The sequence below is a fragment of the Aspergillus udagawae genome (assembly GCF_001078395.1).
Source record: "Aspergillus udagawae IFM 46973 DNA, scaffold_1, whole genome shotgun sequence".
NCBI classification, from domain to species: domain Eukaryota; kingdom Fungi; phylum Ascomycota; class Eurotiomycetes; order Eurotiales; family Aspergillaceae; genus Aspergillus; species Aspergillus udagawae.
Window position 1 is genome coordinate 953,713 of NW_025091264.1, and position 26,210 is coordinate 979,922.

The 26,210-nt window shown below is 50.6% G+C and overlaps 12 protein-coding genes across 12 annotated transcripts; 7 read left to right on the forward strand and 5 right to left on the reverse strand.

Moving 5' to 3' along the window:
* Nucleotides 1-1,130: 1,130 nt before the first annotated feature.
* Nucleotides 1,131-2,603, forward strand: Aud_000319 (uncharacterized protein; the record flags this gene model as incomplete). The annotated part of the gene is made up of 2 exons (XM_043285832.1): nucleotides 1,131-1,142; nucleotides 1,197-2,603. 2 exons carry the CDS (start codon nucleotides 1,131-1,133, stop codon nucleotides 2,601-2,603), a joined length of 1,419 nt encoding a protein of 472 aa, XP_043141767.1.
* Nucleotides 2,604-2,844: 241 nt separating this feature from the next.
* Aud_000320 (MIF4G domain-containing protein) lies at nucleotides 2,845-5,456 on the reverse strand (the record flags this gene model as incomplete). The annotated part of the gene is made up of 2 exons (XM_043285833.1): nucleotides 2,845-4,061; nucleotides 4,112-5,456. The coding sequence occupies 2 exons, from the start codon at nucleotides 5,454-5,456 to the stop codon at nucleotides 2,845-2,847; spliced, it is 2,562 nt and encodes an 853-aa protein (XP_043141768.1).
* Nucleotides 5,457-5,807: 351 nt separating this feature from the next.
* Aud_000321 (signal recognition particle 14 kDa protein) lies at nucleotides 5,808-6,301 on the forward strand (the record flags this gene model as incomplete). Its single annotated transcript, XM_043285834.1, has 2 exons — nucleotides 5,808-5,834; nucleotides 5,915-6,301. 2 exons carry the CDS (start codon nucleotides 5,808-5,810, stop codon nucleotides 6,299-6,301), a joined length of 414 nt encoding a protein of 137 aa, XP_043141769.1.
* A 516-nt stretch (nucleotides 6,302-6,817) lies between these two features.
* Aud_000322 (uncharacterized protein) lies at nucleotides 6,818-8,449 on the reverse strand (the record flags this gene model as incomplete). The annotated part of the gene is made up of 1 exon (XM_043285835.1): nucleotides 6,818-8,449. One exon carries the CDS (start codon nucleotides 8,447-8,449, stop codon nucleotides 6,818-6,820), a length of 1,632 nt encoding a protein of 543 aa, XP_043141770.1.
* A 584-nt stretch (nucleotides 8,450-9,033) lies between these two features.
* usgS (transmembrane protein UsgS) lies at nucleotides 9,034-10,437 on the forward strand (the record flags this gene model as incomplete). The annotated part of the gene is made up of 5 exons (XM_043285836.1): nucleotides 9,034-9,091; nucleotides 9,237-9,343; nucleotides 9,404-9,576; nucleotides 9,626-10,019; nucleotides 10,069-10,437. The coding sequence occupies 5 exons, from the start codon at nucleotides 9,034-9,036 to the stop codon at nucleotides 10,435-10,437; spliced, it is 1,101 nt and encodes a 366-aa protein (XP_043141771.1).
* A 595-nt stretch (nucleotides 10,438-11,032) lies between these two features.
* Aud_000324 (acetamidase/formamidase family protein) lies at nucleotides 11,033-12,487 on the forward strand (the record flags this gene model as incomplete). The annotated part of the gene is made up of 5 exons (XM_043285837.1): nucleotides 11,033-11,107; nucleotides 11,159-11,177; nucleotides 11,237-11,525; nucleotides 11,578-11,851; nucleotides 11,909-12,487. The coding sequence occupies 5 exons, from the start codon at nucleotides 11,033-11,035 to the stop codon at nucleotides 12,485-12,487; spliced, it is 1,236 nt and encodes a 411-aa protein (XP_043141772.1).
* A 266-nt stretch (nucleotides 12,488-12,753) lies between these two features.
* Nucleotides 12,754-14,155, reverse strand: Aud_000325 (NAD(P)/FAD-dependent oxidoreductase; the record flags this gene model as incomplete). The annotated part of the gene is made up of 2 exons (XM_043285838.1): nucleotides 12,754-13,901; nucleotides 13,963-14,155. 2 exons carry the CDS (start codon nucleotides 14,153-14,155, stop codon nucleotides 12,754-12,756), a joined length of 1,341 nt encoding a protein of 446 aa, XP_043141773.1.
* Nucleotides 14,156-15,075: 920 nt separating this feature from the next.
* Nucleotides 15,076-17,067, forward strand: Aud_000326 (putative MFS transporter; the record flags this gene model as incomplete). Its single annotated transcript, XM_043285839.1, has 7 exons — nucleotides 15,076-15,133; nucleotides 15,185-15,270; nucleotides 15,328-15,704; nucleotides 15,779-15,899; nucleotides 15,953-16,419; nucleotides 16,485-16,743; nucleotides 16,822-17,067. 7 exons carry the CDS (start codon nucleotides 15,076-15,078, stop codon nucleotides 17,065-17,067), a joined length of 1,614 nt encoding a protein of 537 aa, XP_043141774.1.
* Nucleotides 17,068-17,590: 523 nt separating this feature from the next.
* Aud_000327 (CYP40/PPID family peptidylprolyl isomerase) lies at nucleotides 17,591-18,961 on the reverse strand (the record flags this gene model as incomplete). Its single annotated transcript, XM_043285840.1, has 5 exons — nucleotides 17,591-18,531; nucleotides 18,593-18,679; nucleotides 18,731-18,740; nucleotides 18,806-18,873; nucleotides 18,946-18,961. The coding sequence occupies 5 exons, from the start codon at nucleotides 18,959-18,961 to the stop codon at nucleotides 17,591-17,593; spliced, it is 1,122 nt and encodes a 373-aa protein (XP_043141775.1).
* Nucleotides 18,962-19,353: 392 nt separating this feature from the next.
* Nucleotides 19,354-20,180, reverse strand: Aud_000328 (D-aminoacyl-tRNA deacylase; the record flags this gene model as incomplete). Its single annotated transcript, XM_043285841.1, has 5 exons — nucleotides 19,354-19,488; nucleotides 19,565-19,791; nucleotides 19,844-19,886; nucleotides 19,946-20,124; nucleotides 20,174-20,180. 5 exons carry the CDS (start codon nucleotides 20,178-20,180, stop codon nucleotides 19,354-19,356), a joined length of 591 nt encoding a protein of 196 aa, XP_043141776.1.
* Nucleotides 20,181-20,806: 626 nt separating this feature from the next.
* Aud_000329 (CNOT2/3/5 family protein) lies at nucleotides 20,807-22,795 on the forward strand (the record flags this gene model as incomplete). The annotated part of the gene is made up of 3 exons (XM_043285842.1): nucleotides 20,807-21,061; nucleotides 21,133-22,679; nucleotides 22,735-22,795. 3 exons carry the CDS (start codon nucleotides 20,807-20,809, stop codon nucleotides 22,793-22,795), a joined length of 1,863 nt encoding a protein of 620 aa, XP_043141777.1.
* Nucleotides 22,796-25,216: 2,421 nt separating this feature from the next.
* On the forward strand, nucleotides 25,217-25,966 carry Aud_000330 (C2H2-type zinc finger protein; the record flags this gene model as incomplete). Its single annotated transcript, XM_043285843.1, has 3 exons — nucleotides 25,217-25,261; nucleotides 25,321-25,655; nucleotides 25,723-25,966. 3 exons carry the CDS (start codon nucleotides 25,217-25,219, stop codon nucleotides 25,964-25,966), a joined length of 624 nt encoding a protein of 207 aa, XP_043141778.1.
* Between the last annotated feature and the right edge of the window lie 244 nt (nucleotides 25,967-26,210).

Consider the following 26,210-nt stretch of genomic DNA (forward strand, 5'->3'; position numbering starts at 1 on the left):
TCGCAGCTGATCTTCACAAGGTCTGCTTGCTAGCCCCGCTGCAAATCCTCCAATGAGACACTGCGCAGAACTTGATAACAAGCGAGTGCTGTATGATTTGTCTGCGCTGATTGCAAAGGCTTACAGGTGAGTTTAGGATGCTGGAAGGTGTACTAGTAGAGTAAGGGCTGAAAAAGCCTGACATTGAGCGAGCATTTAATGCTATCACGCCAGCCGTAACAAGAGCGTCGTCATATCGTGCGTCACACTAATGCGGACTCCTATATCAAATGAGGAGTTAGTAGGCATCCAAGCCGTGAGAGTCCAGAAGAGAAACTTACGCAAAGTGCGACATTCACGATTCTATTCTTGCGGGATAAGTCAACGGTCAACCCGACTCTAAGATCATACGCTTTTGCCGTTATATTGCCTTTCGAGAAAAGCAAAGTCCGAATTTAGTGGAATAACAGGACGCTGAATGTCCTTCGGGTCCTGTCAAAATGACTCTCTCCCCGCAGCTTAAGGCTGCCATGGCGCGAAACCATGCAGTTTCTGGCACGAAAACTGGGCTATTGTCTGACGAATGATCTGAAGTGTCAGATGTCTGATCAGCAGGTGCGTATCTAGGATGTCGAAAACTGAGAGATACTCGAAGGAGGAGCCAAGGAGGAATTGACAGAAGAATTGGGAGCACATTCAGGCGATTAGGCAGCAGGGTAGCTGCCTCTCTGCTCAGGGCATGCTAATTCTCGCTCGAGTTCCACTGATGCTAAGTTCCATGTCATTATTATCATCTCGTGACAGGTGGATCGTTTGTGATATACTTCCGTTTCACATCAAATAACTCTGGCTTTCCGTGTTTAGCCATAGACGTAGCTGTCTTCAGACAAACAAGTGACGGAGAGTCCGCTGTTGAGCACTAATATCTTCCCTAAATCTCTTAAGAGATGTTAGAACTGTGGTTTAGCAGAATCAATCTGGCAGGGAAGAGGACATTTTGTGTTGGTGCCTCAGGTGTAAGTATATGCCTGAAGCCTTATCGCTATCGGCCGTCGCGCATCGCCAAATGAGATCATACCGGTGTGATGCATTACAAAATCATTCAGTTTCCAAGAATATTGAAGCTACCTTTAGCTCGTACATTCGTTTAGATGCCCGTAGGAGTAAGATGAATTGGTGTGCCTCACTAAGGCTTGCTTCAGCTAACGGTTCCTCAGACACCCTCTCCGTTCCGTTTTCCTCCGCGTCCGGGTTCATCTGCGCGACCTAGTGCTGGATCTCAATTTGCATCTACTCCTCGCTTTGTGTTATCTCAAAAGCCGAGTGACCCAAAAAAAGCAAAAGCAAAGGATGAGATCAACACTAGTGATGCAGAGGAGTCGCCGCGATCAACTCCTCTCGCCACGGCACGTGCCGCGCCGCAGCAAAGAGGACGAGAATTAATCGAGGATTCGCAAGATGATGCGACTCATCTCCTCGACTCCGGGCTGAGGAAAGCCACCGATGATATATCTGACAGCGAGACGAACCACACAACTCCGCCGGAGGGTGCCGGCGATGTTGATGCAGCTTTTGAGGCACTCTTCGGGCCAACTACAGTGGATCGGAGGAAGAGACGCCGTATATCTCTGGATCAAGAACCATCTACAACTCAACCTGCAAAGCACAATGCAGACATGATTCTGACATCTTCGCCGGAGACTTCAGCGTCCATGGCAGACCCGCCTTCGTCGCCAATCCCATTCCGTACTCCAAAGCAGAGTACTCTGACAGCATCTTCGCGGAGGACCGTAGCTGCTGCACAGCAAACGCCTAGGCCTGCGACTCCGGCAAGTACAGGACCATTCCGCGGCCATCCTCGCTTCAAGATGTTTCAACCTGCATTGAGCAGTCAGTCGCAATTGACGGCACCATCTGCGTCACAACTACCGACCCCTGGCCCCCAAAGACAGAAGCCAGCTTTTGTCCTGCCTCGCTCTCCGTCTCCATCACGGATGGACGAGGAATCCAAAATCCCAACTCCATTTTCCCCCTCCTCTCATGCACTTCGTCGGCGAGGCCGTCCCCGATCCGGTACTGCAAACTACTTACCAGGCGGCATGGCCTCGGACGTCCGCAGCTGGATCCTGGAAATGGGGACCAGAAGCGAACAGATGCAGAAGAGTCTGAACGCTTGTTCTAGGGACCAGCAGAACCAAGGACCATCTGATCTAAGCCAGTACTTTTTTGTTGTTCGCATCCTTGACGTTCGTCAATCTGCGCTGGGAAGCTCTGGTCCACTGGCTTATATACATGGCGTACAAGTTACTCCTCCTGACGAGTCCGAACGCGCTAACTCGCAGTCGAGGAGAGTTCTCCTTCTTGGTCCGCCTAGGCCAGCTAGCTCGCAGACCTCCCGTGCAAGAACTCAAATCCCTGAGCTTCGCACCGGTCAACTGGTCGGATTGCTTCGGAGTCTGTTCTGGGAGGTTGGCTTGGAACAGGCGCATCTAGAGGGGAATGTGCCGAGAGAAGAAACGCAAGAGAACGGGGAGCTCGTGAGCACTCTTGGGTGCAATACAAGCACTGAGCGTCTGGAGAAATGGCTCGTTGGGATGGAATGGGAACTGATCGACCAGGGTTGAGATGGTCGTATGTACGACTCACTTTACTTGCCTTGATGATACCCTTGTTCAATATCAACCAATTCAAATTTCCTTTTGTGGACGGGAGATCCCCTATACAGACGGCCAATATTATGATCAGTTTTTGTCATCTATAGACTGATTGCAATGCTTTTATCCCACCGGACACCATGCTCCAAAGTAGGTCAAGAACCCTGACAGAGAATGCGAATATATACAAGAGGGAGGGTGTCGCACGCAATCACCTAAGACTAGCATCTTCATTCGCCACAACCTTCAAAGCATCCACAGCGACCCTGCATCCCCACCGAACCAACTTCTGCTCCTTTTCAGACTCTACAATATCGGTCTTCGAAACCACCTTTCGTATGAAATAAATCAATCCCTTGACGATCTGCGGCGTGTCCCGCGTTCGCAGGAAGATTTCCATCAAGGGTTTCTCATTCCTTTCGGCTTCCTCCTCCTGGTCCGCCTTCTTGCCCTTTTTCTTCCCCCGTTTCGATTTCTGAGACTGCTGGAGGATGGTGATGATGAGGATTTCAAGGAAGGCCTTTGTCTTGGGCTGGAGGTAGGCGAAATTGAGCGTTTTCAGCACGCTCAGCGTCAGTGCGCCGTCGGCAATGAGGCTGCCGTACATCTTGGCTAAGTTGACGGCGGATTTCATCGAGAGCTGGTTGCGCTCGTCGTTGTCGTCGCCGAACCCGGCATCTTCATCGTCCTCGTCCATATCGTCTGATTCGCCCATTCGCTTGAAGCCGTTCCACAGGGTATACATGAAAGAGACCTTCATGCGGCGGCCCATTTCACCGCAGAGCCGGCGTGCAATCAGCGTGTAGTATGGGTTGTATGCCTCCTCTTCCATAGCGCAGTGAGCGAGGACGCGGGGGATTTCGTATTCCTGTGCGCGTTTTAGTCGAAGTTTCATCAGTCGGACGTGGGCATCTTGATAGTCTGTTGCGGACATGATGGCGACAAAGACGGAGCGGCGAATATCGGTGTTCATGCGGTGTGCTTTTGCGATGCTTGCCAGGTCCGGCTCGCCCTCGCTGTCGTCTTCCTGGGCAGCAGCTTTGTTCTCCTGCGGTAGGTTGGCTAGCTCCTGACGCGCGGATACGAGAGGATCTTCCTTCCAGCTTGCACCGACCAGCCACCACTTGCCCTTCTTTGAGGCATTGTGAATGTCCTCTCGTGAGATACTGATGGGCTCTGAGGCGCGGAGGACTCGGGAGTTGTTCAGAGAGCCTAGGATCTTTCGCATCTTGGTAATATGTTCCGAGGTCACGCTTGAGCCAGGGGCGGATTTCAGACGGTTGTTCTTGAGATCGGTGATGGTGTCGATCATGAATTTTGTCCGGACTGACAGCGATTCTTCGCCAACCTTTGCTACAGCAGGTTGAATCAGGAGAACGATGTCTTTCAAGGAGGAGGGGTCATCTTGTCGGAGCTGGGGCCCAGAATCTAATTCTGTCAGTAATACATTCTTGGTCAAGGAATATATGATAATGTACTTCTGATGATTTTGAGTAGTAACTCCGTGCTCTCCTCGTTGATCTCTTGCAGGAACAGCCGGATATAGTCGAACACCAAGGTGCTTCCGACGACGTGAAAGTTGTAAAGTTGCGAGAGTAGAGAGATTAAGTTGATCATTTCCTTTCCTTGGAACTTGCCACGCTCATCCCCAGCTGCGTCGAAGGTCTCAACAAGCTTCTGAACAAGCTCAGCTCCAAAGTCGGGTCCAATAACTTTATAGAGTGCAGCGATGAAGCCCGCATGGAGAATGATGAATGTATCTTGCAGAGCGGACCCTTCGCATACAAGGCCGAATAGCAGCGCCAAAAGTGTTGAAGTGACGTTTTGTCGGGGGTATTCACGATAGAGCTTCTCAAATTCGCCAAGGATAGAGATAAGATTGGCTTCCGACAGCTTGTTCAAATGTCCTTGAGCCTGGCGCCTCAGTCTCGTAAGTGATTCGGATTCGGAGGAAGAGGTTCCTCTTAGTGATGGAGGAATATATTTGCTGGGTTTGTTTTCGGCAGACGGAGCGACAGGCGCAACGTATGGATTTTCACGTTTCTTTGCGGCAGGCTTCTCTTCCGCCTCATCTTCCTCTTCGTCATCATCCAGATCGCCAAAGTCATCTTCATCGTCGTCAAAATCTTCAAGCTCCTCATCACTTCCCAGCTCGCTGTCGTCCTCTTCCGAATCGTCCTCTCCCGCAAGACCCTGCGCTTTCCTTCTCTTATTCCTCAGCCATTCGTCGGCCTCTCGTTTGCGCTTTCGACTTTCGTCGGCGGACCCGTCGTCCAAATCTCCCAGCAAGTCCAGCAGTCCGTCCTCTTCGAATGACTTTGGAAGCTTTTTTCCCTTCTTCAACCCCAGCTTTTTCTCCAGCGCCGCGATTTCAGCAGCGTCCTCGTCAAGCTTGTCTTTCACGGCCTGAGAAACCTTGCTGGGCTTTACGCTCGAGGTATCTGCGGCATCCTCCGACTCGGACTCCTCAACTCCCTTCTGATTCTTCTTAAGTATCGACTTGGGCTTCGGTTCGGATTTCGCAGATTTTGAGTTTGGCGGGGGTACATCTTCGTCTAAATCCGAATCTAAATCGGAGACGTTTCCAAAATCTGCAAGATCCTCGTCATCATCATCGTCGTCGCCGCCCTCATATTGTCGAGCTTTCGATTTTGGAGGAGGTCCACGTCTCTTCTCTGTTCGGTCCGCTTGACGTCGGTCTTTTCGCGCTGCAGGTCCGCTCCGTTTATGCTTCTTTTCGCCGTAGTGATCTTTGATCCCCAGCTCGGCGCGAAGCGTCCGGGGTAAAGACGTAGTATTGTGCTTTGGCCTGGGTCGCCTCATCTCCGCGACTAATATACTAATCGATTATCGTTTGATCGTCGTAAAATAAATGCCCGCTGGTGATTTTTATGCCGTCGCAAAAAAAAAAGCTGCGGAGCGGAGGCGGAACTCAGCGAAGGCGGTGTGGGCTAGGTTGCGGAGATTTGTCTCCCCACGATGACAGCGTAGCGTGAAGGTCGAGATCGCTGCTAGACATTCGACAGCCGGAGAGAGATACAGATACTCAGAATCTCATTGAGACTATATCTGATACTTACCTATAAGTTGCAACGACAAGTTCTTGCTGAATACCCTCATCTGTTACATCGCACAAAACAGCCCACATCTCCGAGCAAGCATATCACAATCACAATGGCACAACATCTCGGCCACGAAGAGGTAGGAATTCACCCACTGCGCCTTACATTCCTGTACAGAATTGCCTGGTCTGATATTGAACTGCAACTAATCCATCGCAGTTCTTCTCTTCCCTCTCCGACCTCCTCTCCAAAACCTCCCAAAAAGCCCGCGGCTCAGTCTTCCTCACCCAAAAGCCCCTCCTCCCAAGCAACACCAACACATCAGAGGAGGCTTCTTCTTCGTCATCTCTACCCCCCATCCTCATCAGAGCGACAGACGGAAACACAAACGCACCGAACCCAAAGACAGCCAAAGACCAGAACCAGAAGGCCGCAAAAACATCCAAGATCAAGCTTTCGACAGTAGTCCCGCAGGAGGATCTCGAGACATTCTTTGCGCGGTATGCTGAGGTCTGCAAGGCGGGTATGACGGGGCTCAAGAAGCGGGATCGGAAAAAGGGAAAGGCTAAAGCGAAGGGTGGTGCTTCAAAGGTTACCAAGGCTTGATCTTAGGGTTTGGTTGTCTGTGATGCGGCTGATGTGATGTTGGGGTTCTGCATTTATGGCGTTACTGCTGGCTTTCTTCTATATCCACTTGAATAGACCTTGTTGCAGTATTTGTGGTATGTAAAGGTACCTTAATTGTACTCAATTGCCATGGCATATGGTTTACTGGCGGTCTCGACCCAGTTTGCCTTGTCCAGTATCAATGCCTCATCTGCAAAGTTCAATGGAAACGGGTATATTGACTATCGATGATACACGCTAAAGGCACAGGTTTCATTAGGGAGTACACATCCAATGCGAGACTTGATCCGCCCACGAGCCTTACAATCGCCCAGAAACAGACGGGAAACAGCAAGGAAAGATCATACAATTGGAGTCGTTAGAGAACAAAATGCAGTGCGCCTAAGCGGGAATGCGCCTGTTGAGAAATGAAAGGGCATTAAAACACAGTATTTAAAGAAATAGCGAGAGGAAGTAGATATCAGGGAAAGACGATGAAGGTGGATCATGACATAGTTAATCCAGATCCCAGGGATCGAGTTTCTTCGTGACATCCGATCCTGTTGCTGTTCGACGGTCGGGTGCAATTGGGATATCATAGTCATCCACTGCTTCTTGAGAATTGGCGGCATGGTATTCAAGTTTTCGGCTGAAATCGCCCATCGCTGAGTTAAGAGCTGGGCCTAAAACAATTCTCGCCGCAATGTGAATCAACAATATGAACAATTGCACTGGAGGCACCAGGACAAGGGTGGCAGTTTTTTGGATGAAGGAGGCTGCATCTTGCTTTTCCGGTGGAGGACTACTGACCAGAATGGACGGTGATGGCATAGGGGATATCTCTCGTTCTCGCGACGCTTTGGAGCGCCGGCGAAATTCAATGCTCATGTCGCTCAGGTTCCTTGCAAGGTCAGTCTCAGAGCTCGAGGGGATGCCCAGGAATGATATTGAATTCGACCCCGAGGACTGATCCATCGGTGAAGTTCCAGGCTGAGAGACCATGCTAATGCCGCGTTCTGCTGCTGAAAAGAATTTCTCCTCGGAGGAATCCGGCAGATGAAATGTCATGTCTTCCGAGAAAAGTTCCTGTTGATCCGGGGATTTGTCCGGGCAAGCGACTGATAACGGCGATGCGGTTGTCAATGGGGAATTGCTCTCAGCGGCTGGAGATGGTGGGATTTCAATCGAGTGGTATGACTCGATACTTGAGGAGTAGGACATGTCAGGATCAACCTGCACGTCGGACGCTTCTTCGAATCTTGCCAGCAAGGTTTCGAAGCTATGTTGTGTTTCCGCCACAGAGCTTGTGGGTAGAGGTAGCGCCCCGGGAACGGTGACTGAAGACGGCGCTTCCTTTTCATCATCAGCGATCGTCTCCAGAATTGTGCTATCACTGCCTTTAGGGGTGAAGCCGCTATCATCGGTTGTATTTCCATCCGTATCTTCCCCAGCGCTTGCATTAAGCAGAGCCAAGTCTTCCGCTGCGGGCGCATTTTCCAATACCGACATCGATGGAACCGGGGCACTTTCCCTTCGCCCCTTTGGGCGCCATGCCCGTTTCCGTCTCGGAGCTTTCGCTTCTTCAGGTATTTCAACAGTAAAACCTCTTTTAAAGGGGCATGGCGTTACTTCATATCGCAGAACTTTAGAAAGCGCCTCTTTCATAGCCGCTACAAGTTTCTTATCTTCCTCAGTCTCATTCGGAAGTTCGATGCGATAGTATGTGAGAGGTCGTATGCGCAGAACAAACGTCGACTCTCCATCCACACACCAACACTGAGAATTTTTGAGTATTGCATGAACGACACTTCCACACTTCAGGAAGACAGTCAGGCCATGCACCTTCTCAAGCCTCAGAGGCGCACAGGCGACTGTTCGCTCAGTCGCCGATCGCCATGGAAGAGTTTCAATAGTGTCAACCGGGTAATCGAAATCGGCGGGAGCGGTACTCGAGGGTATAGGCGCAAGGGCTCGGGGAGAGAAATGGACTATCTTCGCAGACGGGTGGAAAAAAAGGTCATTTTCGGAGGCTGTAGTGCGTAAGAACTCGGAGCTGGGCTGCTTCCGGGGTTGTAGTTTGGTCGGCAAAGTAGCAGATCGACGGATAGACTGAATATGAGCGGGGAGTACATCCGAGGACTCGGGCATGTTGATAGCAGAAGGAACGACTGATAAAAAAGGGTTACATTGAAGAAAGCAGTAGCAGAAGGGTGAATTATAAAGTTAAATAAAGGTATGGTGTAGGGAAAGACAAGGAATGACCATGGAATCAAGGAGAGTGAAAGATGGATGAATCCAAGGAATGAACGGCGATTAAGCGATCTCCTGTCAGACGGAAATTATCATCATCATCGACATCGGCTGTTGATGATGGTTACCGGTTACCACCACTGATGATTGTTTCTCCCTCGTGATTCGCTTTGACAGGCGGGGAATGTCGCCTGAGGCATCAGAAGCCACATGAACAGGTGGGTCCGCGCGCCTCAGGTCGCCTTAGTCATGAACTTGCGGCTGGCGTCTATCAGCCCAATCATCGAATCGATGACGCATTTATCAATGTTTCCTGCATTATCTATTTGGTTGCCTGTCCCAGCATTGCTAGATTGAATGCTAGCATCGCTATGTGGACTACTTCTATTTAAAGGGCCAAATTGTCATTTGTAGGGAGACTACTGTGTTTTATCTTTCCCTTATGAGGATAACCCAGCTCGCTGGTTCACTGAACGTCCATCATGTCCAATTTTGAGCCTAATGCCGTCATCCGCGGTTTCCAGCTCACAGTCGTCGGAAGTAAGTAGAAACCAAGCCCGTTTTGTTACTTGTAGTCGACCCTTTTTTGGTCGGTCCAGTTGTTCCGAGAAATTTTGGACAATTCACCAAAGAGGGCTTGTCCATGCTCTCGCGTGTTTAGTTCAATGCTAACATTCTTTGAAAGCTGTTCGAGCTCTGCGAAATCCGGAGCTCTTTAAGTATAACCATTTTCGGCAGGCCGCTCTAGCAATAGCTGTTGGAGTGATCATCCACCTGATTATTCAAATTCCGGTGCGTTGTTATTGACTCTTTGTTTACTGGGTCGCCAATTGCTAAGATGTCCTTGACTAGATCATCGGTGTCAAGCTTCTCGTTTATATTGCATCATGGTTCTCCGATCTAGATCGTAGCTCATGGGATGAGTCCATCCTGAATGGCCTGAACTTCCTCAACAACTCTGTCCTTCAGGTACCATTCTTACTCATGACTTTAATGCGATACGTTACGCCAACTCTGGATGAAATGTGAGGCGGTTACACCCATATATTGAAAACACCTCTGCTAATTGCTTAGCTTTATGGAGTCATTGAAATGGGTTGACTCAACCTACGTTCAGAAGCACAAGGCTGACGACCCGAGGACCCTTCGTGCCATGTACTACCCGCACCTAGCGTTGTACTCAACCACAGGGGCTACTGGTGTCTCAAAGCCGATTCCGGAGGCAATGATACTGTTTCTGCGGCGATACGGTCGCAAGTTCGGGACTCTCTTGGGACTCTACATGATCTCGCTTCTTCCTGTTGTGGGAAGATTCGTCATGCCTGCAGCCTCCTTCTATACATTCCAGAGCAGCGTGGGAACAACTCCTGCCGCCGTAATCTTCGGGACAGGTCTTGTTCTCCCAAAGAGATTCATTGTCAGGTTCTTGCATACGTACTTTGCATCTCGCAGTCTAATGCGCGAACTGGTGAGTTGCGGTGGCGTCAGTCTCTTTTCATATCTGACATGGTGTATAGCTTGAGCCCTACTTTTGCCGGATCCATTTCACACCAGAACAGAAACGACGCTGGTTTATGGATCGCCAAGGTGTTCTGTTCGGTTTTGCTTTCGCCTTCACCGTGGTCCTCAAAGCACCCTACATTGGAGTGCTGATGTACGGCGTTGCACAAGCATCGACCGCATATCTGATTACAAAGATCACAGATCCTCCACCCAGTCCCGCCGAAAGTGAAGGTTTCGCCGAGAGCCAAGTCACCTGGAAGAACAAGCATGATTTCCTGCGGCTGTCCTTAGATAACCTGGACAAGCTGAATCTGGCTTTACAGAATGAGGGGGAAGTGCGGGGGACAAAAGCACCCGAAAGTCCGGGACGGAAGTTCCCTTGAAGAGCCCAAGTCTTATAGACCAGCAATGTTTTAATGCCGCAGAAGGTGCTAGGCTTGGAATCGATGGAACACTGCTCGAGCAAAGTGGCAAACAGCGAGAGCCAATGGCCTGAGTCTGAAGGGTAGATCCCCTGTCGATGTAGGATCCCGCACCTACCATATCTATCACGGCGAAGGCATTTCGTGCCATGTTTATCATCTCACTTCAGAACGATGCCTTTTTTGGTTGGATATGATTTGCTGTTACACTGCGGAGGCCCGCTGATAAGCGAGTTACAGTGATAAGGATGCATCGCTGATACGTAGACATCTCGTAATGCGCTCAGTACAATTTGGAGTAGTATCTGCATTTGGAGTAGCATCTTATCCTATCCTCCCCGCCTGCGGGGTATACTTGATATCGAATGAAAGGATAGGTTCACAGGACAGTTTCCTCGGTTCCTGAAGCTGACCGCGAGGATTCAAAAGGTTGTGATGTTCCTGTGCGATCCTATCAATCTTCTGCAGCTGGTAGGCTACGCATGCTATCAAACCATAATACTACCCTTTCTTGGTCTTGGTATATTGCCTATAGGAACAGCTAAGTGAGCTCAAAATGGGCGTCAAAGGACTTCGTACCGCTCTCAAAGTTGATCTCAATAAGCCTGCTTGGGAGCAACCGGGCTTACATGTATGTGCTGTCAGAGAGCCCCGAATGTTGACATTGCTGACACATCGCTAGAATCGGTGGCATCCAGATGGTATGTCTGCTGTAAATGACATCGCCAAAGCACTCTCCTTAATGTGATCATTCTTGCAGTGCCTGCCTGTGGCAAGATCGCCAACAATGAAGTGGTCAAGATCGAATGTCTCGATTGGACTGGTGGCCAGATACAGAACAATGATTCTGCCGACGATGTTAAGAACGTCGACCTAACGCAAATCCACTATCTCTCCGGTCCATTTGAGATTGAGACGGCCGAGCCCGGAGATGTTCTGCTTGTTGAGATCCAAGACGTCCAGCCGTTCGAGGACCGGCCCTGGGGTTTCACGGGAATCTTCAGTCCCAATAATGGTGGAGGGTTTCTGGATGAGATCTATCCTGAACCGTGCGCTTGTCTTCCACTTATATTGTGCATATCTGACTTCTCTACCCGATAGTGCCAAAGCAATCTGGGATTTTGAGGGAATCTTCTGTTCTTCGCGACACATCCCCCACGTGCGGTTCGCTGGCCTCATCCACCCAGGTATTCTGGGCTGCGCTCCCTCAGCTGAGATTCTTGCCGAGTGGAATCGTCGTGAAGGCGAACTTATCGCTGCGAACACCAGGAGCCGCGATGTCGCAAAGGCCCCCGAACCGAAGAATGTCCATGCTGGCAGTGCGGATGAAGACCTCAAAGTCAAGATCGCCAAAGAAGGCGCAAGGACGATCCCCGTGCGTATGCACCTTACCCCCAAAGCCCCATGGACATAATCTAAGAGGCTTGACTAGGGCCGTCCCGAGCACGGAGGAAACTGCGACATCAAGAACCTCTCCCGCGGCTCCAAAGTCTACCTCCCCGTGCACGTTCCAGGGGCCAAATTCTCCGTTGGTGACCTCCACTTCTCGCAAGGCGACGGGGAAATCTCGTTCTGCGGCGCCATCGAGATGGCGGGCGTCATAACGCTCAAGTTCACAGTGATCAAAGGCGGAATGGCGAAGATGGGGATGAAGTCTCCCATCTTCCACCCTGGCCCTGTTGAACCCCAGTTCGGGCCCGGCCGGTATCTGACTTTCGAAGGGTTCTCCGTCGACGAGCACGGCAAGCAGCATTATCTGGATGCGACGGTTGCGTATCGTCAGACTTGTCTGCGGGTCATTGAGTATCTTCGCCGCTATGGTTACAGTGATTATCAGATCTATCTGCTATTGAGCTGTGCCCCTGTTCAGGGGCATATTGCGGGGCTTGTGGACATACCTAATGCGTGCACCACGTTGGGGGTACCAATGGATATCTTCGATTTTGATATCCGGCCTGAGGCAGAGGTGGTCAAAATGGATATGGGAAGTTGTGCTTTTGCCAGCAAGTGACTTGATGTTCTACTACACACTGGGTAACTTTTACATTAGTGTGATTGCCATATTTCCTTCATTGTTGCATCTTTTTTTTTTGGCTTAGAGAACAAGATTTACGTACGATATTCTCGTCAGAGCCTTCTTTCTCCCCGAGCCCATTGAGCAAAAGAGTAATTCCCTGAACTCCAAAGTACGATGGCCAGCTCCAAACATGCTATCTATGTAGCGACATCTCCTATAAGTCTAAGCTAGTCTTCAATTTGATGAACAGGCCGCGAGGTCTATAACCGAACTCTGCTTTCTCCTATCTTCGTCCATTGATCCTTTCCGATTTTCTGAAAATCCATGATCCTGTCAGGCCCACCGAATCGATTCTGAGTCGCTCTCCAGTCTCGATCGACAGCTGTCTCCGGCCTCCATCGAACGACGTCCTTCACCTCTTTCTGTAGTTTACTCTCTAGAGCATCAGCGATAAAGCCGCCAATTGTAGGCATTTGCATGGCGCCATTGCCGGAACCTCCAACGGCGACTAGCAGCGAGGGGTGTTCTGGATGTCTATCGATCAAGAACGCACGGTCTGGGGTATCAGCGTCCCAGCAAATGCGCGCGAAGGACAGTGGCCGGTCAGCCAGATGCGGCATCGTGTCTCGGAGAAAGTCTCGTGCGCGGGCTTCTGCCTCCAGCGGGATCTGATGCTTTGCGAAGGGAACACTCTTCTCCTGGCCCGGTCTGTCTGGGTCAGAGAGAAAGTTGCAGTAGCCTGGATGTTCGTCACAAATCTTGAGCTCATGTTTATCTTCATCAGGCTCCATAAAGAAGCCTTTGGCAATGTTGAACAGCACAGGAAGGTTCCGGTATCGCTTGACCTCCTCTGGATGCATCTGAATATGACAGAGAGTCCACGCGGTAGGCCGAAGCTGCTTCTTGAAGTCTAGGAGACCGTCACTGCCAGCACCTGCCGAAAGAATGGTGTGATGGGCTCTGTGTACACGACCATCGGCGGTTCTGGCTCCAACTACATCGCCATCCTCGTATACTAATGATACGACGTTCCCTTCCGGAGAGCTAGTGATGAATGTGACTCCCAAGTGCTTAGCCTCATTGAAAGCAGAGATCATGGCCTTTTTGGCGTGAATCCACCCGGCACCAGACTTGTGCCACCAGCCTTTCCACCCAGGGAAGTCGCCTGTCAGTACGCCTGGCGGCATGGTCCGGCGAAAGTCCTCGGCTGTTTCCAGCTTGATGAAGTTTGTTTCTGACGGCTCAACCTCGTCCTCTCGTATGTGGTCAATCAGAGCAGGTGTGTGACCCGATACGATGGAGCCAGTTTCGTGAAAGTAAGGCTGGAAAACCAGATCAGTTTTCCAGGCTTTTAGAGCCGCTCGCGTAAATGTCGAGAAGGCTGCGCTTCGGGGGTCGGATGCGCCATCTATCTAACGGTTAGAAGAACGGAACATCCTCTTTCAATTCTGAAGAAACTTCGGTCGTACCCTTGAGCTCGTTGTGCTCCATAATTTTATTGATGTCATTTCCTGCCGCGATGGGTGAAGGAACGGGATGAGGGTCGAGAACGGTGACATTTTTGTAGCCTCGACGAGCGAGATGTAGAGCAGTTGAGCAGCCCCATGTGCCTGCTCCGATGATGAGAATGGAAGATTCGGTGGTCAAGTTCAAGGGCGCCATTGTATCAGTTCGATGCAGTTATTATACGAGCAACGCCGGTGGGACGGATTGTCAATGAGACACTCATCTGCGACTGGGAGTGAAGCTGTATTTCAATGATAGAAATAGGGCACGCTATCATGCCATATCAAGTCAAACCAGTGTCGGATCGTTCCGAGCTGTTTGCCTCAAGGTGACGCTACTGACAGAGACCGTCTTATCATGTTGTGGACTTGTGGTTTTTCCCCACCTCGGATTTCTTGAAGCTGCACCGGCTGGACCTTCCTCATCTCTTGGACGCACCCAGAAAGTCCGGGGAAATCATCAAAGATCGTCCTGTCCCCGCATCTTTAATCAGACCCATAATGATGGATAGAAAGCCTTGGTCGATATACTTGCTCTGAGGCTTATCGCCTGACCACCTCTAAGATGAAGGCATTGGTCGAGCTCGCCGAAATATTAACCCCTGTTGCTTTGACACAGACAAGACAATGACATCGCGGTAATCTCCTCGTCCCTCGGTCCGCCGTACTGTCTTCCATTGGATCTTGATATCTGATTGTCGTTTGGAGCTTCCTCGTTTCAGTCACTTATCGTATCTTCCCCTCTCTTGAGGTCAAAAGATCATGACCCACCGCGCGCTTATCTCATTGCTCAATGCTGTCCTACAGGCAATATCCTCCGGTCGCCTGCTATCGAATGGCATACCTTGTCAGGGTTATCGTGAGGGGTATGGAGTGGTATCGAAGGTATTCGGGATCACAACCTCTTCCAATGAGAATGTCATTGGGAAGCTACGTGCTGAACCCCTCGGCCCAAAGAGAGTTATTGTAACTCTATTCCCGAGTGTATTATGCGCCGTGAAGGTATTTAAAGAACACAATTCCCTGCGATGATCGGTAGTGGAAGCAATTCTTTTGCGGATATCAATTTGACACATGATGGCTCGTTCGGATGATGTTTACACAGATGTCCCAGGAACTGTATACCTGGTCGACGGTAATAATGTCCCTTGAAATGAGACATGATGGCCGACTAATCTTTGTATAGCCTCCGCAACTTTAACGGGTGCTGCCCATGCAGGGCAGGATATTCTTCTGATTCCGCAGCCTTCATCCTCCCCTGCTGATCCTCTGGTGAGTGAAGTTTGAGTTGTCTGACGACTCTCGGCCTGGTACTGATTCCTTGGCTAGAACTGGTCTAGAAGCAAGAAATACTGGTCTCTCTTTCTTATATCTGCCTATGCGTGCGTTAACTCCTTTGGCGAAAACAATTGGGGTGCAGCATGGACAACCATAGCCGAAGAGACTGGAGTTACCCTGGAGAACATGAACGGGGGCTCTGCCCTCAACTACCTCTTGCTTGGATTCTTCAATGTGATCTGGATCCCCACGGCAATGAAGCTCGGACGAAAGATTGTTTACATTCTGAGTTTGCTCTTCGTTCTCGGCAGTGGTATTTGGGGTGCATACTTCGAAGGCACAGCCCAATACTACGCTATGCTTGCTATCGGTGGCATTGGAACGGCCGCATATCAAGCTCTTATTCAATTAACGTTTTGCATTGAGCCGTTCTTGATTAGGATCCTTCTGCTGACGGACCACCCCAGATCTTCGATCTTTTCTTTACGCACGAGCGCGGTAGAATGGTGGCCATCTACATTTTCTTCCAGCAGCTGGGCTCTATCTTGGGCCTGATCCTGGGAGGGTACATCACTGATGGTATCGGCTGGAGGTGGAGCCAGCCTATTGTTGCGATTGCATGCGTGAGCCTCGACTGTTTAATCTTGACTGTGATCTAGGAGCTGACTCACATCAGGGGATTTTGATCTTACTATTCATCTTCACGTTCGATGATACAATGTTCCCGAGATACCGATTCGGGAATAGAGGCCCTTCAGCTGCGACGACTAAGACTTGCACCACACAGGGTGACGCACAAGTCACGTCTGAAATGGATCAGAAGCTCGAACAGTCTACTTCTATCGCTGTAAGCCATGGCACTGGTGAAGTCGACATCCCCCCTCGGACCTATCGCCAGAAAGTCGCCCTGATCCACTACCTTGAAGATGACCAGACGACTTGGTACCAGTACTTCCGGCGGCCCTTCTACCTCTTTGCGTTTCCAAACATTGTGCTGGCTGGCATTCAATTCGCTTTTGGCTGTACAGCCGGTATCGTCTCTTTCAACACCATCTCGGAGATCATGACGGAGCCACCCTACAATTGGAGTGCAGGGTCAGTAGGCCTACTGTTCCTAGCTGCTCTCGTCGGTAACTTCATCGGGTAAGCATATGAACTATCTCTTCCAACAAGAGAGTCTTGACAGTCTCAATCTGACAGTGAATTAGCATGGGAATCGGCTCCTTCTCAGACTGGATCGTCCTATTCCTAGCCCGTCGGAACAAAGGCTACAAAGAACCCGAGATGCGTCTCTGGGCCTATATCCTCCCGTTCATTCTCGGCGCTATAGGCTACTTCACCTACGGCTGGGGCGCCACAGCCGGTGACCACTGGATCTCGATCGCCGTCGGGCTCTGCTGCATGATCGCACAGCAAGTCTCTGCGACGAGTATCGCGACCGCATATGCAATGGAGTGCTTCGACCGGGTAGGTTTCCCCCTTCAACAACTTCCCAGAACCCACCTTATTCCCCGAAGTGAGACAAGCATCCTCTGACAAGCTCAGATCTCTGGAGAACTCGTCATCGTCCTCGCCATTTGTTCATCCTGCATCAACTTCGCCATTTCCTTCTCCGTGCAGCATTTCATCGACGCGACGAATTACGGCTGGACCTTTACATTCTTTGGCATCTGGGTGCTTCTTTCCATGCTTATGGCTGGGCCGATGTTGATTTGGGGCAAGAGCTGGAGACGGAGATGTAAGGGACGTTATGAGAAATTCCTTGCTGAGTCTGGACGCTCGGTTTCGTAGATATTTTCTCGGGTTGTCTGCGTTTCGCAGATCAGGTATGAGATATTAGTTCGGTATCGAGAGAATGAGGTGATCGTATTCCTTCAGTTGCTGAATCCTGTTCCCGTTGGTATCTATTGAGTCACGGAGAAATCCATATATGCATTGTCAGAGAATTAAATTCCGGCCTTAAGACTCTTGTCGCCTCGCAGCTACCAATAGTCGATCGTGATCTAATTCTACCATGTTTAAATTCGCGACTCCGCTTCAGAGACCCATATACTCGACCTCTTGTTGGAATTATTTTATTCATACGCTAGTTCAACCATTGCTGGGCGTATCACGCGAGAACGAACACAATTCGCCTATCACCATGCTTCAGAGCCGGTAAAATATTGGCCCAGAACCCCCTTCAGCTCCTGACTGCTCGAGAACGGGGAATCGCAAGGAAATGCAATGAGCATCGCCGCTTTTGCGCGCAACTGAAAGGAAAGGAATACATAAAATCATGAGTCATTGACCGATGAACCATGACGCCGATGCTTTATGAGAAGAACTTCCGAGCGGCTGCCTTCTCCTTCGCTTCACGGTCCTTGATCGCCTTCTTGACCTTGGCGATCTCGTTAAGAATGCCAGCGTCACCGGGGGCCAGCTTCGAAGCCTCCTGGAGATCCTTCAGAGCCTCATCTTCCTCCTTCAGGCCACTGTAGGCGACAGCGCGGCGGTAGTAGGCCTTTGCTTTATCTGCTTCCTTAGCGTTGGCGGCATCCGCGACTTCAAGGGCGGAGGTAGCCCAGTTCTGGGCGTTCTTGTATTGACCAAGCTTGTTCGCGAGTAGGGACGAGTTGGAGTGAAGAGTGAAGCGAAGAGATTTCATCTGAGGCTCGAGGTCCTTGGGATCGTTCTCATCGGGATCAGGAAATTCGTTCAGGTAGCGCAGACCCTTCTGGTACTTGTCAAGTCCAAGGACAAGGTCGCCGCTCTTGAAAGCAGTGTTGCCAAAGTTCTTTAGCTCGGAAGCGATCTTGAAGCAAACCTGAGCGTTGAGCTCCTCGCCCTGGTGATCATCGGGGTAGTCCTCGTAGGGGTCTCCGGTGGCATCGGCAACCTGCTTGGTGGCATTCTCATAGTCCTCGCCAGTGAGCTCACCGCAGTCGACGATGGTCACGTCAGTGGTAGGCTTGTCGGCTTGGGTAGGCATGTTCTCGATCTTGCGAACAATACTCTTTCCGCTGATCACCTCACCGAAGACCACGTGCTTGCCGTCCAGGTGGGGGGTTGGGACAGTGGTGATGAAAAACTGGCTGCCATTGGTGCCGGGACCAGAGTTGGCCATCGAGAGCAGGAAAGGTCTGTCGTGCTTGAGCTCGAAGTTCTCGTCGGGGAATTTCTCGCCGTAAATAGATTCACCACCAGTTCCATTGAAATTGGTAAAGTCACCACCCTGAATCATAAACTGCTTGATCACACGGTGGAAAATGGATCCTAAGCGCGCGCAACCGTAAGACTCTGAATCGCACATGAAGAGACAGGATGAAGGTCGTACCCTTGTAGCTCAGTGGCTTTTCTTGCTTTCCCATGCCCTTCTCTCCTGTGCAAAGAGCACGAAAGTTCTCTGCGGTCTTGGGAACGACTGGGGGACCGTTAGTATCTCAGTGACGAAAACTGGAAACACGTTTCGTACCATCGTTGAACTGAGATTACACAGTTAAACATTAGCTGAGCGGCCCAATTGACGAAAACAGACTGGTAATCTCACCAATTCAATTGCGACACGACCGGCCTTATGGCTGCCAATCTGAATGTCAAAGTAGACGCGAGGACGACCTGCGATCACACCAAATCAGTAACCCCTCATCCCGGGGTCGAGAACCCCACACTAGACGGAGCAGTACGTACGCTGAGACTCAGCCATGATTGCAAGCTAGAAGTAGTGCAATAATGAATGAATGTGCCAAAAGATGACTAGGGGAATATGAACAGTGGCAGAGCGAAAGTGTCGTGTCAGAAAGTGAGAGGAGTTAGTGAGGAGAAGCTGAGGAATTAACGGACAAAGTGGGCTGGCCCAGCCCTTTTTGCGATGCTTCAAGAAGCTTCCATCAACTCCGCACTCATTCAGCCTGCGGGCAGTAGCTAACAATATAAGACCACTTCTTCCAATTTTAGATGCGTGGAGGTTCCGTTGAGGTTCATTCTGGAAAGGAACTAGCCCAAATCATTATATTATGTGCAATTTGTGAATCTATCTATATTTACACCCATTCCGAAGCAACCAAACACCTTTTCAGCATATAGCATGTTAGGTCATTATTCCAGCAGTGATGCTGGTAGTTCAAACTCAATGGTTTGCGTCTCGCCGTCTTTCCGTTCGCCCTGCGGCTTATTCTGGCCCTCCCCGGGCTTTTTCTCCTTCGCCAGTTTGGTGTTGATCTCGATTGTGACCTAAAGTTGGCCCTCATCGTCAGCACTGTTTGACATTCTCAATTGGAACGAGGTACGAGGAGGAGCAAGAGCTAACCGCCGCATCCTCACTGCGGTAATCTACACCCACCGGCCCATCATTCTTCAGTTCGACATCCATCATGGCCTGGAAGACGCCGTTCTGGACCCGGTCAGGTTTGTACGCTTCGCGCAGCCGGCGGAAGAAGTAATCGTATAGTTTCCGTGCTGTCTCCGCGTCGGCTGCATCGTGAAAGTCGGGTTTGCTGCCTTTTTTCAATTGACCGTAGAGAGTAAATTGTGATACTGTGTCAGAGTTAAAGGGCGCATTCCAAGATCTCTAGACGGCCAAACCCACCACACAGCACCTCCCCCTCAATGTCTTGCACGTTCCTTTTCCACTGAATGGGAAAGCATAGTTAGCTTCTGGTACGCCCTTCCCGGGGTATAGGCTACTCACTTGGCCGCCTTCTTCGGCAGGCCATAACTTGGCCTTCAATATCCGCTGAATGAGAGTGTCTGCGTCCTTTTCGGTATCCTCCTTGCCTACGCCAGCAAGAACAAGCAAGCCGCGGCCGATTGACGAGACCAGTTTCTCATCTACCGTGACCGACGCAGATTTCACTCTCTGGATGACCGCTACTCATGAATTAGCGGAGAGGGACTATGTGGAGAGAGCTAGGCGCACCTTTCATGTCGAAGTATTTCGCGGAGGATCCGCTCGGAATCCGAGAAAGGAATATTCAATGGAAGATCTAACTAGACTAGACGATTGTTAAAGTCTATTGTCAAAGCGAAAATATAGGCCTTTGTGAGGCTTCACAAGCTATGAATCAGAATAAAGACGCATCGGGAAATAGCCGGGAACGGAGATGACATACCTAGTTCAAAGGTCACAACAGGGATATCATCAGTTCCTAGGACAAGCTCTTATCAAATTTTCTTTGACACAGAGCAGTAGAATATTCAACCCATAAAAGAATTAGCGGAGGGACATTCACGTAGAATAAGTAGATGATGATAACAGTGGTTTCGCCGCCTCCGCCTTCGATAACCCTCCCGCACATTGCTTGCTGCCCGCCAAACTCACCGCCTTCACCAGGTCTTGACAACTCCGACAAGCACCAGGAGATTCATTAACATTCCCAGCCTTTTCTGGCATCATCTCCCAGCGCGTCTACTTCGCATTGTCGCCCAACACCCTTCTCCTCCTTCCCACTGGAACCGCAGCTTCCAACCCGCCGATCACCTTTCCATATCTCCCTAAAACGCCGAAATTTCCCTTTCTCCCCACGGCGATCTGTTCATGTGAACAGCAGCCATGACGTCCCGCAAAACACAGCAAGAGATCGACAAGACCTTCAAGAAGGTCGCGGAAGGCATACAGACATTTGAAGGGATCTATGAGAAGATCCGCTCAACATCGAATCCTACCCAGCGAGATAAGCTGGAGGAGAACCTGAAACGAGAGATCAAGAAGCTGCAGCGATTCCGCGACCAGATCAAGTCATGGGCTTCAGGTAATGAGGTCAAAGACAAAGGACCGCTGCTGGAGCAGCGCAGAGCAATCGAAACTGTGGGCTAACGATTCCAAACCGGCTGACACTGCCTTTCCGGGACATGGGAGAAAGCTAACAGAGGTTGCAGTGTATGGAGCAGTTCAAAGCTGTGGAAAAGGAGATGAAGACCAAGGCGTACTCCAAAGAAGGCCTTTCCGCTGCGTCGCGACTCGATCCCAAAGAAAAAGAAAAACTCGAAGCGTGCGACTTCCTATCGAGCTGCGTGGACGAACTTCAACTGAAAATCGAGGCGATGGAGGCCGAAGAGGAGACCCTTCACGTGCAGATGAAGAAGGGCAAGAAGGATATCGCCAGGACAAATCGTTTATCGGACCTTTCGCGGATACTGGAGCGACATAAGTGGCACGTCAACAAACTTGAGTTGCTGCTACGAGCGCTTCAGAACGGCGCGGTCGAAACCAGCCAGGTGGTGGACCTGAAGGAGAGTATCAAGTACTACGTGGATGATGGACACAACGTCGATTTCTGCGGAGAAGATGAGACGCTCTATGATGATCTCAATCTGGGCGAAGAGGCCGAGGCGCAGTTTGGAATAATTGGAGACAACGATCGCGTTTCGTCGCAAGACACACTATCGATCCAGGAGGACGAGCCGGAAGTGAAGGCGAAATCGTCGAAAGCCGACGCTAGTGGGCTCCGCCGGCCATCAGCGCAGATGAAGTCACCTTTGCCAGTTCTCGCAACACTTCACCCTCCAACACCCTCCAACGCCACTTCTGGCATGAAACCCGCTCCTCCTCCAACTCGTCCCCCCGGCGAGACTCTCAAATACGCATCAGCAGCGGCTGCCGCAGCTGCCAGCGACAAAAACGGCGTCGGTATTGCGCCTCTGCCCCCACCGCCTGGCATGAGCCCTGCCTACACCGCCGCCATTCCAGTCTCGAGAGCGTCATCCACCGCATCGCCAGTTGTGTCCTCGGTCCAACCAGTATCGAAAGCGACAGCAACCGTCACCGAAGAGCCTGGTGGACACGGTCGGTCCAAGACTCCAGCTCTCAGCTCCAGCGCCGCAGGGACGCCCGCAGCGGCCAGTGCTTCGAATACGATGCCTTCTACTCCAGCGATGGATAAGGTGAACGCCGCAGCCGCCAAGGAACAACCTGCGACAGCCAACGGCGAGACAGCCAAGGAAGATGAGCAGCGCGATGAGTCGATCTACCATCTGCCACCAGGGCTGCAGGATTTGATTCAGTCGTTTGAGATCACCAAGAGCCGCGCGGCGAACAGTGCTACAAGCTCGTCACCATCGGTTCAGCGGCTGCTCGCAGCATCACTGGCGACTTGCCCGGAGCCTGCCGATGCAGAGAAGCCCCGTCATTACCGACCCTCGAATCCTTACAACACCCCTCTCTACTACCCACAAGAACCACTCGCCATATTCGATGATCCTCGTCTGTATGACACCGGACGGATCGATACCGATACGCTTTTCTACTTGTTTTACTACCGTCAGGGAAGCTACCAGCAGTACCTGGCGGCAAAGGCGCTCAAGAACCAGAGCTGGCGCTTCCATAAACAGTACCAGACATGGTTCCAACGCCACGAGGAGCCGAAAAACATCACCGAGGACTATGAACAGGGTACATATCGGTTCTTCGATTACGAGAGTACCTGGTAAGCCTTTCTCTTCTTCTTTTCTTTCCCATGTAACAAACTAATCGAGACGCAGGATGAACCGGCGCAAGGCGGATTTCAAATTTATCTACAAGTATCTGGAGGATGAATTATAAGAAGTGTATCTTGGGTGCATATGGGGCGGGCTTTCCTTTTTCTGCTGGACAGGTGGCGAACAGGGATATTTTGACAGGTTCATCTTCATCTCCATCATCATCATCTTTGATACTTGTGGTAGTCTTGATTGTCCGCATTAGGCTGGTTGGGTTTTGACTGGTGATGGCGGGAATATGTGATAATTACTTCATTTACTTCCTGCCGCTGTTTTCCCCCTCCTTGTCTGTTTCTTTTTCCTCCTCATAGTTCTTCTATGGTGTCATCTGTGGATGAGTAAATGAATGGGACAGCGGAACATGGGAGTTCTGCTTATGCTACTTTCTGTTCCTAGTTTGGCTGATCCAGTCAAAGTAAGAAACAGCACAGTTAAAGGTGCCGAGGAGGAGAAAGCTCCAAGGCTAGAGTCACCGAAGAAGGTTTACCCCTCCGTCAGAGCTTAAGATGAATCAATAGCTCCTCTGGGCTGTGAAGCAAGCAGATGACACCCTGGCAGGACATGGCTGAAGCTTACTCGCTGTTGCCTATCAAAACTCCCCTAATCAAGATAAACGTTCCCTGCGTCCGAGGAGCGAGAACTGACTATAGTAGAGAGCAAAATAGTACCTCTTTGCCCCGGTTGTCAAAAAAGACAACTGGCTGACGGAAGCCTGTATCCGCCTCACTCGACGACTCCCTCGTATTCTCCCGTGCAGAACGGCCGTAGTTTGCATCCTACTCATAGCAATCGGAAGTGCGGGATTTTTGAACCTGCATCATTATGATCATGAAGGAGCAGCTCAATGCATCAGATGTACGCCCGGAAGCCTTGCCAATCGCCTAGTCCTCAATGGGCTAAGTCAGACGCTAAAGTAGCCGGGGGCTGTGCGGTTGATTGTGATGATGCCTTTGGCTTCTTCAAAGTTCATTCTCAAAGTCCAAGCCCCGACTCCAAGGCCAAGCGATCGGTTGCAACCGGCTTTCTTGGCGCAATGTGACTGATTATCATTGGACAGATAGATGATGATTCCTTGTGTAGTGGACTTGGACGAGAGCAAGCCCACAAGGCTGTCGAATCGCTGATTTACTGCGTGTGGGCTGTGGAGTAGGAACAACTGTTCTTGGGCCACTCGCTGGACCAGATACACTGTAGTCTACTCCATACCTTAGTACCTCTCATGTAGACCAAAATGATGATTCAGATTGTTTCTCCCCGGAGAACGTGCCGACTGCCGAGTGAATTGAATTGATCTTGTGATTGTGATCTCATCGTAGCAGAGAGTAATAATTGATGAGTAGACTAAATGACAAGATTGTTGGCTGAGGGTCCGGCTCGGGGAACACATGACTCGACCATTCGTACTTTTGCCCATATCTCTCGTTTGGAGGCTCGTCCGCCGGGTACTTCCTCTCAGGCTGTCTTTGCGGGGATTTACCATTTGTCGCCCTTTTTTCTAAGCTCGCTCTGATATACTTTTGTCTAAGAGCTGACTACCTAGTACATATCAGTGCCTTCCCGGTGAACCTCTCAGCGAATCAAGATCACCCAATGTCAATGCCCTCATCGCAGATGATCCCCAAGTCAAACCTACCCAGTAAACAAGGCAATCTACTACGAACTCCGGAGCACCGAGTCTATCTCCAAAGCCTCACGGCCAAACAGAATGTCAGCAGCGGCTCCACAGCGCATTCTTGTGGAGAAAGGGGAGTGAATGAGTGCTTACCGTCTATCTAGTCGGCAGAGCGATGATGTTGGCATTATATGATCACACCTATCATCGTCCTCGATCGTGTTTCCAACTGCAGTCGGATGGTGTGGGCTACTCACCCCCGTCCACTGCCTCCAATCACAACTGTCAATCCCACCGACCACAGGGGGGATACCAAGAACCCCCCCTCGTTTTGACGCTAGAAGGGCCAAAGAAGTTTCCATTGTTCCCCGAGTCTTCTGGCGCCAACGCTAAGCAGGGTTCTTGCCTGGTGATGATCGACCGCTTCACTCTCCCGCAGCAGACCCTCCAATCACGGTCCCGCTCAAACGGCTCGATAGTGGCTGAGTGTCGAGATGATAAAACTAGCAGATTAGCCAAATAACTTGGTCAGATTGGATCATTGGAAACCGACTCTCAGGCCGTCTCTCCTCTTGTCTTCGCTTACCCACACCATCCATTGGGTCAAATCAGGTACCTTGATTCGTCGTTCAGGTGACGTCGCCCATGACTGGTTTGAACTCATTTAGAGTCTCACTTAAATACTCGATATATAGCCCGCCGCGATGTCGGCTAGGCTATTCATTGAGAGAAATCCAGAACTTGATGCACGTGCGACCAGTTGATTTCATGGCTGTCGCGTTCTGCTTCTTGCCGTCTTCATTATCATTATAAGAACTTCCAGTCCCTTTTATTTTGTTTCTTCTACGTCTACTCCTTGACGCTTCAATTATCATGTATTCTCATATGAACGACAGACTCTACCCTCGGTTCACAGTGGTAACTATAAACCGAACTCTTCTACTACAACAGTTCAGACTAACTTGTTGTACTCCCAGAACTCGACTTATCCTCCATCCACCCCAATGGAGCAGTCCCCAAGCCCACACTCTGCCCAGTCCTTCAGCTTTGCAGACGTCTTCCCCTCAGGCGGAAACGAGCTCGAAATCCCTCTCAGTCATCCTTTCGACTCGGTCTACGAGCTCTCGCCGCCAAGCCCCTACAACTCTACAAGCGTCTCAGACCTCTACGCTCTGAATGCCTCCTACAGCGTCCCCATCCCATCCTACTCCTCGTCCTACGAGACCCAGTTTGCATTCACTCCGAGCCTCGAAGAATCGTTGTTCACACAATACTCGCTCAGCACCAGCGCTTCCTCGTCCGAGTCCGCCAAGTAAGCTCCCCGTCTTTTATACGCTCCCCTGGCTGGATCCAGCACCTAACTAACTCTGAACCTCCAGATCACCCAAAGCCTATGCGTGCGAAGACTGCGGAAAGGCCTTCACCCGCTCCGCTGACCTCAAGCGGCACCAGACCAGTGTCCACTACCCGGTCTACCAGGATTGCCCCGTGGAGCACTGCCCGCGGAAGGATCGCAATGGCTTCCCGCGGCGAGACCATCTGATTGAGCATCTTCGTTCATCGCATCACATGGATCTGCCTAAGCGCCGGATGACGAAGCGAGTCCCGAAGGCGCCTGCCTGAACTTTTCTTCTCTGTCTATGTTCACGTTCATTTCCATGATTGATGCCGGTTTTAGACATGTACGAACCTACTGATTCTCCATCTCGTTTCTCTCTTTCTATTTGCTTTTCCCGGTGTTATTATCATATTTTATGTTTGCCAGTTTGACGATGCAACGAACATGAGGTATAGAGGCGTTCGGAGACAAGGTAAAGGCATGGGTCGTTTCATCATAGCCACTGTGGGTTTGTTTCCTGCCCTGGAT